Source organism: Leucopleurus acutus, assembly GCF_964270905.1.
Source record: "Leucopleurus acutus genome assembly, chromosome: 4".
Lineage (NCBI taxonomy): Eukaryota > Metazoa > Chordata > Mammalia > Artiodactyla > Delphinidae > Leucopleurus > Leucopleurus acutus.
This window is the reverse complement of record NC_139146.1, coordinates 124,139,767-124,152,572: the sequence shown is the minus strand read 5'-3', so window position 1 is coordinate 124,152,572 and position 12,806 is coordinate 124,139,767. Positions and strand designations below refer to the sequence as shown.

The 12,806-nt window shown below is 35.3% G+C and overlaps 1 protein-coding gene across 2 annotated transcripts; it reads left to right on the top strand.

Moving 5' to 3' along the window:
• The first annotated feature begins 3,475 nt into the window (after positions 1 to 3,475).
• Positions 3,476 to 11,141, top strand: FGB (fibrinogen beta chain). 2 transcript variants are annotated; one of them, XM_082838503.1, is made up of 9 exons: positions 3,481 to 3,607; positions 3,838 to 3,860; positions 6,246 to 6,435; positions 6,915 to 7,098; positions 8,041 to 8,268; positions 8,802 to 8,915; positions 9,253 to 9,378; positions 9,589 to 9,874; positions 10,482 to 11,141. In XM_082838503.1, exons 1-9 carry the CDS (start codon positions 3,503 to 3,505, stop codon positions 10,711 to 10,713), a joined length of 1,488 nt encoding a protein of 495 aa, XP_082694629.1. In that variant the 5' UTR covers positions 3,481 to 3,502; the 3' UTR covers positions 10,714 to 11,141. The 2 variants fall into 2 exon arrangements, with proteins under 2 accessions (XP_082694630.1, XP_082694629.1); XM_082838504.1 differs by lacking the exon at positions 3,838 to 3,860 and having other exon boundaries at positions 3,476 to 3,607; positions 6,244 to 6,435.
• The last annotated feature ends 1,665 nt before the right edge of the window (positions 11,142 to 12,806 follow it).

Below are 12,806 nucleotides of genomic sequence, written 5' to 3'. Positions count from 1 at the left end.
ATTTTTCTCCTTATTGCTGTGGTATCAGCTTCCGTAAGAAAAGCAAACTGATATCTACCAAGTCAATAGAAGGAGACTTTCCATAAGAGACAGAGCTAGCCCTACCCTTCTTCCCTGCAATGTGCTTTCCCATTGCAGATGCTAACCAGTTATGGCTGTCACTGTCACATTAGTCTCAGGCTTGCCCATCAAGCTCTGATCCAAGCTGGCTTCCAACTCTTCAGTATTAATATCCCCTTGGATAGTGGTTCTCATACTGTGGTTCAGGGTAAGACAAAAAAAACATACAGAGACTAACAATGATTTAATATGGTTCTCAAAACCTATGCCTTCTTAGACAAAGAGAATCAGTATTTCATTTTATTTATTCAATCATTCACTCATTCTATGTTCACAAACTAGTTCAACAGATATTTGTCAAGTACCTGTCATGTGGCCGGTGTCTGATATAAACCACACAGTCATTCAAACCACAAGTTTCAAGTCCAAAAGCCTTTTCCTTTCAAGTCATTTTTCCCCTGGAAGGAGGTTAGGGTCCCTAAGTTACTGTTCCCAAAGCCTCACCTTTCCTGGTTCAGCACAGGGTCTTAGGTTCAGCACAGATAAGTAGTTTTTATTTTCTGTCTTCCCCTCTAGACACAAAGCTTCATGAGGACAGGGCTTTTGTCTATCTTGGCGACCAAAGTATCCTTGGCCTCTAGCACAAAGTAGGTGTTCTATAAATATTTGATGAACACAAATTGACTTGTGTGCTATAACTGGGCCTGACTTGAATTGTAAAAGTATCAACAACAAATGCTTGACAATCAGTGCTGGCAAGTCTGCCCTTCTTGCCAGAGAGCTGCTGGGCAGGACAGATAATTTCTGTTTTTTTCTGTCACTGATTTACTGCCCTTGACTTACATAAGAGGATCAGCTAATTCGAAGAACCCTGCACTATTGATCTAAAAACATAACTGAACAAATAGTACTCCCTTTCTCCTCCACCAATGACAACAATATTTTTAAAAATTTAAGTATTTTAGAGAGCAGAATCTCTGTAAATGCATTTCTTCTCTTTGAAAACATGGTAATTTACTTTGTAATATTAGGCATTTTAAAATGTTAGTATAGCTCTATAAAAAATCTAGCAAGAAGTAGAATTAAAGAAACTCATAGTTATTATTCACTGCATCAACCATGCCTCTCACACAGACATGAATATCCAGCCCACACCCACATATTACAGTGAAAATGTAAGTGAAAATAAAGGCTAAGGATGGGAGTGCCTGTCTGAGACACTGTAGTCTCAAGAAAAAGAGCTGACCAAAACAACGACAACAGCAAACCAAAAAGGTACAGGTTAATTCTTTATCATGTTTGCATTTTGTTGGGCAATATGGTCTAACAGGCACAGAGCATGAACTGTCTGGTCACACAGACATGGGTCAAGTCCTGCTACCAGTACTTACTACTTGTATGCCTTGAGTACTTTACTTAACCTCTCTGAGTCTCTGTTTCATCATCTGTAAAACTTAAAGCAGATAAATGATTATCAGAGCTTGGAATCTGAAGCCTGTTTCAATGAAGGCTTGTTCACCCATTCATTCTACGATTTTTTAAAATGCCTACTATGGTCTGTTTTATTCACCAATGTATCCCCAGCTTCTAGCACACTGCCTGTCACATAGGAGGCCCTCAAGAACTATTTGTGGAATGAATGTTTAGTCTCTGGTGTCATGGAGTATAAATTATAGTGATTTCCTTCCACCTTCCTGTTGATTATGGCAAGAATGCCTGTCAGAGTAGAAAAACAGTGAGACTTATAAGGGAACTTTCACGTTAATGTTGTATAAGTTACTATAATATGCTAGAAGAAACAAAAAATTAACAAACTTCTGGGAATTAAATAATGGTTCTATTGCTAGTTGATGTAATGTCAGTGCTTGAAAATGAAGATAATATAATGTTACCTCAAAAGAAAAAAAATTTTTAGTTGTCTTAACATTGTCTGTCTTTTTAAATCAGCAAGAACCTGACATCATTAAAATAAAACCCTGCCCAGATGATTAAAATAAACTTTTCCTCAGTTACATTTTGAAGGGAAATATTATTGCATCTTCTTTTAATTGACACATGCATACACACATATTTGCTTTCTCAGTCAGAGTATGTATTCTTATAAGAAAAACTAAAACTAAGCTAATCATAATGTATAGTATTTACCCAGTACTAATGAATGAGATAAATTAGGAAAAATCCAATCAACTATTTTACTTAATTTAAACTCAACACTTTGCTTCTATAAATCTGAGTTAAAAGGATTTGGGAATGCAACTTATGTTACCCAGAGAAGAAAGAAATTTAGTGTGTTTGATACCATTATCAAGAGACTGCTTCAAAGCATTGTTTAAAACATATTCTCCTGATCCAAACCTGGATAACCTGCTATCTTTTTAAGAAAATCACTTAAAAAATTTAACAACAGATGTTTCACTTTGCATACCAAAAAAACCCAGGAAAATGCTGTAAAGAGCACACTTGCTGGGATTTTTGTTTTGGCTTTGGTTTTGCTTTTGATTCTTGTAAGAGTTGTTAATCCTGATTGCAAAAAACAATGAAAAGACGACAAAGATGCATTTGTTAGCTTATAGGAAATTATGAAAGGAAATGGTATCTGAGCTTCTATTTGAAATAGATATGAAGGCTTCACTAATGTTAAAATAACATTGTTTTTATAAATATTAATAATATAAAATATAATATAAAAATAAAATGTTAAATATGTATCCAATCACCATAATAATGATTTTGATTTAGGAATCTGTAATCTACTAATTATTTTAATAATGTTTAGAATTATTTAAACATTTTAACGTATTAGTAAAGAACAAAATATGGAAAGTGGTCAGAGCAAAAAAAGACTACATTTTCTTTTTCATGTTAGTCTATCATAGCATAAGGCATGAATATTATCGATAATTTTGTTATTCTGATTAATGTCTGAAAGATAAAATGAACACATGGTAATATTATTCTTGAGTTTAATGGCCTTTTTAAAACCTGAATTGCAGGATTACCCCAAAACAACACTTATGGTAAACCTCTAGTGAGTTCACAATGTTAGTGGGTGCCTTGTAAGTAGGTTGAATTTTTTTGTGCTTGGATTAAAAATATTTTTTTCCTCACACATTCTTTGGGAGCCTGTGTAGCATCCACATTAATTTACAGGAAATGTGATACACAGCTCTTTTAGGAATGTCCCAATTTCCCATCATATTGTCCGATTAAATGAATTAAGGAACTTCGGTGTTACTAAACTCGGCCAACAGGGAACAGTTGTATGACAAGTAAATAAGTCTTGCTGGGAACATGTTGCTTAAGGGATAGAATGGTTCAGCCAACAAGTGAACCAAAAAATTAAACGTTAACTAAGGAAGGTAATCACTTGGAAAGGCATAGCTAACAGAGGATTCAGGTATATATAGGATTGAAAATCTCTCAGTTAAGTCTATAGCAAAGGATGGTTTCTTGGAACTTCCAAAAATTTAAAACCATGAAACATCTACTACTGCTACTATTGTGTGTTTTTATAGTTAAGGGCCAAGCTATTGATGACTACGATGAGGTGACTTTTAAATATTATTGTATTCTTACTAATATTATTAATATAAAATATAACCAAAACATAATCATATGTGAATATTTATTATAATGAAATTAACATTGATTTTAATTATGAAATTGAATTGTTAATCTCTAAGGCCTATTCTATTTAAAGAATGTTGCATAGTATTTCTTATATAAAAACAAAATAATAATTTCTCATTTTCTGGTTTATCACCTTTATTTTCCCAGGAAGAAGATGTCAGAGCTAATTTAAGATGTGTTTTTCCGATTGTTGCTATCCTGAGTACTATCATTTCCATTGCGTTCTAGCAATATGTTATTACAATTTGAGAACAAATATCTGAAAATTTCCCAGACTATAAAATAATAGAAGAGCAGCATTTTAAAAGAAAAAAGCTGTAGTAGCTAGATGGCTCTTTGGTGAAGGAGGGTAATATAAAGCTCCTGAAATTACAGGCTATTTATGAATGAAAATTGTAAACTAAATCTAAAAGCAGAATAGAGCAAGTAAGGTAATAGAAGATTAAAAATTGTTTTTTTCAAATGAGAAATTTATTTATTGTTATTATGAGTGGTTATCAAATATATCACTCCATTTAATTTATTCATTTGTAGAACAGTTTTTCCTCAAGAACTATCTTTGCTGATTTACTCCTACTGGTTTGAAGATGTCAAAAATACAAAAATACATTTAGAGAAATGAATATTTAAAGAATTAAAATTTTATTATCAGATAACTCCAGATCAAATTTCTTGTGTATAGCATAGTATCACCATACTAGAAATAAAAGTACACAGTAATACATAAATGAAGTGATTCATTTTGGATCACTTGTTGAATTTGAAGGGAACCTAAGTGTTTTAATTATCAAACTATACATATAAAAGATAGTTATTTGGTTAATTGAATTAGGTAAGAAAAATGTAAAGAATGTGTAAGAGTAAACTTTTACAAAGTACTTGGCTAAGCACTTTTACACTCCTGCTCACCAACTAATCTACACAGAGACAGTTTACTAGTTTAGCCTTCCAATTGGACTTTCTAGTTTCAGTTATTTCAATAAGTGGTCTTCATAAACTTCATATAATTTCTTTTAAGATGTTTAACCTTTTTCATTTACTTTTCTCTAGTAAAGCTAGATCACGAACACTACCTCTTTAATTATATTCTAAAATAAAAAGGAAATATTTTTCTTCTGTTATAATTTGATCTGTAGTAAACAGATGAATCACATTTCACAAAATTCCTGTCTGGCTGGGACCATGTCTTTGACACAAAATATGTATATTTCCTACAAATCTTCATACATTATTATTTTTCTTGCAGTCACACATAACATATACTATAGTTTAATTTCAGCAGTTAAGCAGGGGAATCTTGATCCAACTTGCCTGGGTTTAAAGCCTAGCATTCTACCACTAAATGTTAAATATTATTCTAACTTACTGAATAAATGACAGTGAAATTCCAAACAGTCATTCGATGACTTCTAGGCCCACAAAATAGCTAGAGAGCTTAGTCTCTGCAGCAAGTCTAGTCATTTGTTAATTTGTAATTAAGTCCAAAAGGTGAAAGTACTGACAAAGGTCATATGATGATAATATAGTTAATCTAAGCCAGCACTTTTGTATTGCATTGCATATTTTCCACTTCACTATCTTTTAATGTAATATTTTTTCAATTAGCAAATAATTTTAATTGCAATGCACATACCTTGAGAATTATTTTAAATATGAGAAAATCATGGTATTTGATAAAGGAAATCAAGTAGAAAATTTCATGAGAATGATTTAACAATTTTGTTGATAGAAGTTAAGGTTGAAGTTAGTAGTGGAAAAGCCACTTACACTGTAGTATCTGTTATGTGTGATTGCAATAAAAATAATAATAATAACTCAATATGTGCCAGGTATTCTTCTAAGGGTGTCATATGCAATAAGTCATTTAATCCTAACAATCATCTTATACGGCAGATACTTTTATCATCCCTATCTTACAGATGAAGTAACTTGCCGAAGATCTTTATAGCTAGTAAGTGGTGGGGGTCAAGACTTGAAACCAAGCAGTCTGGCTCCAGAATGCCTTATTCCTCTTCAAACGTGTTAGAGCCAATGGTTGTCTTATTACAAATAAATCCTAAGTAAATTTCGCTTTTAATAAATCTGTATTACCTCTTAAATATTATTATATAGGAGTTAGCCAAATTAATCATCAATTCATAAAAATTGAAAGTAAAAAAATAATTAACAATAATTACAGGAATTTAGTAATCCAGTGCCTTGAGAACATTTATTCCTCCTGACGGTATAGATTTCTTACTATTTTGTGTCTTCCAACTTATAGGTTTCAGGAATCTGAGGTCATTACCTTTCATTATCTAATGCAACATTTTTTAAAGTCTCTTTTTAAAAACTACCCCAGGCACAATAGCTTTTTGCACTGTTTTTCTTTCTACTGTTACTGAAGAGACCTAAGGAACCTATTGATTTACGAACAACAACTAGCTAGTTGGTGGATCTTAAGCAAATCCTCAGTCATTTGATAACCTAATTTATAGAATGAGGGTGTTGGAATAGCTGCATCTAAAATCTCCTATAACACTCTACATTTTATTTCTGCCTGGTTCCCTGAAGTTTCATTTGGATGCCCGTGGTCATCGACCCTATGACAAGAAGAGGGAAGAGCCTCCCAGCCTGAGACCCGTCCCCCCTCCCATCAGCGGAGATGGCTATAAGGCTCGTCCAGCCAAAACAGCTAACCGCCAGAAGAAAGTGGAGAGAAAACCCCCTGATGCTGACGGCTGCCTGCACGCTGACCCAGACCTGGTGGGTGGGCCTCCCATGCGAAGAAGGCCTGTATTCATCATGTCTTCCTGATGTTGTGTTGACCCACATTACCATCATTTTTATTTTGTTTGTTTCTTTTGGATGTAAATACAAAACATAAACTTATTGGGCCCTGAGCTAAGGGTGCCTTTCTAATTTTCTTTGGTCTGGGACCAAGATTACAAATTAGGACACATGAAACATCATGAAACATCATCTCCTTTGTACTTTGCCCACTTTGTCTGTTCAGATGGTAACATTTTCATAGCCTAATTACCTTTGTTCTGTGGTAAAGATTATTTTTAATCTTCAGAGGAATATAATGATGAACCTAGAATTTCTGGTCTCACATAAAGAAAATCAAATTGCAAGTTTTTATATTGGTGAATGATATCATTGAATTTTCACTATGTGCTATTTTCACAAATATCCATAACCCCAATCCTTCATCTAATGTTGGCTATTTTCTTTGTTTGCAGGGCGTGTTGTGTCCTACAGGATGTCAGTTGCAAGATACTTTGGTAAAAGAGGAAAGACTAACCAGAAAGAATGTAGAAGAGTTAATGACTAATATAGAGTCTGTTTCCCAGACCGCTTCTTCCACCTTTCAGTATATAACTCTGCTAAGAAACATTTGGAAAGAGAGGCAGAAGCAAGTAAAAGGTAGATGTCCTTGTGTTTCCTGTTTGATTCTGTTATAAAATTGAAACTGTCAGAGTGCCATGGGAATGCACAATTCTGAGAAGATTCATGTTTCTAGATGAGTCCGAGTAGTTCAGTATGGGCCTGATTACCCCAAGGTCCTCACTTAGGCATCTTCACCTGCAACTTGTCTGACAAGCACTATGCAGCTCTTATTCCCAGTCTGGCATCAGCAAGGATGATTCTCTATGAAAATTTTCACTGTGAGTCCTTATTTTTAGTCTATAAAAAAAACTTGTGACTCCGAAGACAGTATATTCACAGAGTAAAAATTTAGCATTTATAGATTTAACATTTGAGGTTTTGAATATAACTGTGTCCAGGATATACTCAATTGAATTGAAGATAATGATCTTACCCTTTGAATCCTGAGATGTGAACTTTGAGTGCTATTGTCTTGGTGGTTAGGAATCAGCTAGTGAGCCAGCATGGCATAGGTGTTTCAGGGAGTAGCAAACCCAAGTTTGGACATTTTTCAAAGGAATCATGGCATTTCTCTTGTGTATTTCAAGGCTCTGCTGTACTTAAGTAAGATGAATAAATAAATCAAGTGTATCTACTCCATAAGATGTTGAACTTCTGAGATGGAAAGCCTAAGTCCTGCTTTCTCCTCTTTTCCTCACCAAAGTAATAAACAACTTATTGTATTTATTATTAGCCATAATTTTTAGCTTAATCTAAGGTAAATTACTATTATAGTAGCTAGACTATATGTTAATTTGTGTATGCCATGGGGAAAATAATTTCCCCTAAGTACAACTACCTATCATGACTGCCCGATGTTCATTCGGGGTCTATAAGTTTATTCTCAGAAAATCAGAATCACAATTGTGTGGTTGAATACATTTAGTTTTTTTATCGAGACAAAATGCTAACCATTCCTACATAATTTCATTTTTCCAGATAATGAAAATGTAATAAATGAGTACTCCTCACAGCTGGAAAAGCACCAGTTATATATAGATGAGACTGTGAACAGTAATATTCCAACTAAACTTCGTGTGCTCCGTTCAATTCTGGAAAATCTGAGAAGCAAAATACAAAAATTAGAATCGGATGTCTCAACTCAGATGGAATACTGCCGCAGCCCGTGTACTGTCACTTGCAATATTCCTGTGGTGTCTGGCAGAGGTAGCTAGTTAAGACACATATTTCTAGTAGGTTCCAGAAGAACTCACACTCTCTAAAAATAAGAGAACTAAAAGAAGTCCAGTGGATTTCCCAACAGATCCTAATAACATCTTAGCACATCATGAAGATATCCCTAGCATGCCTAATACATTTGCCAGTTTTTGATGAGTAGGAAGCAGTGTAATTATGGTGGTAGCTCCATGGGTGTAATGTACATGCTTTCTTGAAAAGATGCTGGAATCATGGATACATACATGTAAAGATTTCTCCATCACGTGGGTTCTGGAAGTTTATGGATATCACAGGACACAAAAGGTAGAGAAGAGCTTTTTCACCCCCTTGGCAGATAGAATTCCTTGAAACTGAGTTTGATTTTTAGTAAAAGGAAGATTTAGTTTCTACAACATATTCTCAAATGTCTAAAATAAAATGTTCCTTAGTATCTATGTAATCAGTTATCTTACAAAATTAGTGACTAAAGACAAGGTAATGATGTTGTAATTCCTAAATATAATGTTATCTTATGGTTGCAGAATGTGAGGAAATTATCAGGAATGGAGGTGAAACATCTGAAATGTATCTCATTCAGCCTGACAGTTCTACCAAACCATATAGAGTATACTGTGATATGAAAACAGAAAGAGGAGGTAAGCGTTTGATAGCTTTTGACCTATTATGCTGAAATTATTTTAATGCCAGGAAATAAAACCTAGCTTTAATGTAGCTAACAATGAGCCATTTGATTTGGAATTCAATCTGATGTTTTAGAATATCTCTGATTCACAATTTGGGGTAAAATAAGGCACTTGCAGTTTCCAAAGATTTTGCGAGTTTTCCTCTCACATTTATTTCCTTATTATATCTATTTTGGAGCACTAAATATCAATGGGCATGAATTAAATGGGCAAGGAATTCAGACATTGCCCTCAAAGTGACATTATTTGTTAGTGGTAATGTGTGTTATTTTGTTTCTTTCAACCAAAGGATGGACAGTAATTCAGAACCGTCAAGATGGTAGTGTTGACTTTGGCAGGAAATGGGATCCATATAAGGAAGGATTTGGAAATATTGCAACCAATGCAGATGGGAAAAAATACTGTGGTGTACCAGGTAAAAGCTAGGAGTACAAAATAAAATCATTTTTTTTTAGATCATTTTTCTCCATTTAAAAAACATAGTGTTGGTAGTCTGTTTTTAGGAGTTTTAGGAGGTTAAGAAGAATTTACAAAAAGAGTATAAAAGCTAATGATGAGGGGGAAAAGCCAGTTTTTTTTTTAAAGGTTTTATTTTTGGTGAGATTTTATTTTATTTTTCCTTTAGGTGAGTATTGGCTTGGAAATGACAAAATTAGTCAGCTTACCAGGTTGGGACCCACAAAGCTTTTTATTGAAATGGAGGACTGGAAAGGAGATAAGGTGACAGCATTCTACGAAGGATTCACTGTACAGAATGAGGCCAACAAATATCAACTCTCAGTGAGCAACTACAAGGGCACAGCTGGCAATGCCCTCATAGAAGGAGCTTCTCAGCTGGTGGGAGAAAACCGGACTATGACCATCCACAACAGCATGTTCTTCAGCACATACGACAGAGACAACGATGGCTGGTACGTGCTGGTTCTTCCCTCCTGCTTTTAGCACCGCTGCTAACATAGCTGCTTGGAGTCATTAATGATCACTAATGTGATTAGTGACTCTCATTTCTTGGGTACTTCCTGTGTGCCAGCCACTGTGCTAAGCTCTTTCTGGGTCACTCTAAAGCACTCCAGCTATAACGTTGCCATTACTATCCTCATTTTACAAATGAAAATTAGAGAGATTAAGTAATTTACACAAAATCACATAACCATAAAAGATACAACTGGAATTTGAGCACAGTTACAAAGTAGTGCGTACTTAGACAGATTTCCCTGTCTCTAAATTGGACTGTGTATATCAAAACCTCCATTTTGTTTTCCAGGGATCTGTAACACTAAGGGATCTGAAAGCTATCATTTCAGGATAAAGTAACAAATATAGATTAATTTGCCACATAGGCCCAGTTCTCTCCCTTTCTTCCTATAGGGCAGAGAAGACCTTTGCTGTGTAATTGTGACTTTACATATAGAACCAGAGGGAAGGAATATTGCACCCAGCACTTCTCTGTGCGTACTTTGCAAAGAATTAACTTGAGGGCACTGCAGTTCTAATAACCCCAAACAAATTTCCTTTCAGGAAAACTACAGATCCCAGAAAGCAGTGTTCTAAAGAGGATGGTGGTGGATGGTGGTATAATAGATGTCATGCGGCCAATCCAAATGGCAGATACTACTGGGGTGGCCCTTATACCTGGGACATGGCAAAGCACGGCACAGACGATGGAGTGGTGTGGATGAACTGGCAGGGGTCCTGGTACTCGATGAAGAAGATGTCCATGAAGATCAGGCCCTACTTCCCAGAGCACTAGTCCTCCACACATAGATTATTATTCTTCCCCATGTGACAACATTTTTATATATCATGTCATCAGAATTTTTTTTCATACCTTATATCCCTCTAAAGCTATCAAAATGTAGGAAGTGTGATTTTTTGGAAACAGTATTTAGGCAAATGACATTTAAAACAGCACATGATTTTCTTTCATATTCATCATTTCTTTTGCATACCAAGATGTAACTAAAAGGATGACTGTGGATAGTCAGTGTTCATAATTTCAGTGGATTGTGAAAAGTTTCAAATTAGGAAGTGAAATGTTCTATCCTTGTGGGAAAACTGTGAGGTGAGCTAAAAACCTGTGTTTAAAAGTCCACTTTTAAACCTCTCTTTATTTATGTAAGATCTGTCACAGAAAACTCAAAAAGATTTATTCATTAAACTGGTTTCTGTTACAATAAATTAATGTTTTCTTATTTTGTACTCCACACGGCCACTGAATTAGGCTTTGAACTTGTGAGAAAAGAGAAGCATTCACAACCTCAAGTAGCTAATGAAGTGGCAGTGAACCCCTGAAGTTTCAGCATCTCCGTCTGCACCATGAAAATCCACTGCTCTGCAGGGAACTAGACTTGCGGATCAGAGATCCCAAGAGGACAGTCACGGTCAAGTCTTCACCATTTGTTTTTTGAGGGAAACAGCAAGGGAGGAAGCAGCATTTGCCTGTTGCCTCTGGAAATTCGGCCTATTGGCCTCAACTGGGTTTTTGTTTTTCACATGGTCACACCAGAACTGAAGTAGAAGTGAATTTCTCTTCTTTCTACTTCTCCTCAGCAAATGAGTATATCAACTCAACTTTCTTTTACTCTGTATTCTCCATCTGCCCTGTGCAACCCTCTGACCCTTAGTCCTCCTTCCCTCTTGTAGCATCATTGCCACTGATTTTCATGGAAACATTGTCCTGATGCTCATCTTCTTAACCTTTGCATCTAAGCAAAGATTATTCATTTCTATCATGGAAATACCATCACTCCCTTAATTCCTCATCATAGCCAACTTCAACTTTTACCTGGTTTCCCTGCCATAGGTTCTGTCCCACCTATATTCAATTTGTCTGTTACTCTGCCATCACATATACCATCCTAAAAAACGAAAATTCTGACCAATTTACTTTCCTGCTTAATGTTAGCTCGTTGTTATCTAAGTGTTAAAATCCAGATTTCTTAGCTGGGAGTGAAAATGGCTTGTTACTTGGTCCCAGCACTGTCTCCTGCCCCTGTCCCCCTTCACTATACATCTGCATTTTTGTCACAGTGAATTTTTCACCATTCCCGGAAAGGTCAGGCCCTTTTATATTGTGCTCCCATTGTAAACAACATCTTTCCTCCAACACCATCTGACAAAATTGCTGTCCATTTCAAGCTTCGCTTTAAATGCAACTTGTCTGTTCTACACATCTTTCTCCTTCTTTGATAATGAGCTCTTACTCATCTTTGATTCCAGAATCATCTGCTTGTCAGATTTTCATAAATTTATAAATATTCTATGACTAAACCCAATGATTATCAAGATCTTGGATAGCCCTTTTTTAGGTAGAACCCATTTTCCAATAAAGGCACACATAGAAACTCAATATGCAAGATACTGGAAATTAGAAATTTTGCAGCAAGCCTGAGTGTATCAAAAGCCCACAAAATAAAGGATGGGGAGGTGGCAGGGGCCCAATCTAAGGGCAATATCCCTCAGATCTTTGCTCAACCCCCTTATGTACTCAGAGAGGACTAAGAGAATCCTAGAGTTTAAAGTAAAACCACAGATTAAAACCCACTAAAGTAGATAATCTGATGGTCAATTTCTTAGTTAATGTACAAGTAGCAGAAACACAGAGACCACACCTGGGTAATATGTAATATCTATCTAGAAGGAAGTAAGCCTTCTTAAGGTATCAGTTGGTAAGAAATGTTACCTATCTGATTTTGCCCATTCAAGCTTCACAATTTCAAATACAATCAAAAGGTAGTGTCCCCTAGTTAGAATATATAAAACAGTATCTAAAAAGGTTAACTCATGACTTTTATGAAGATAATAAAAAGATGAGTTGAAAATTAATAATCCCACACTATGGCA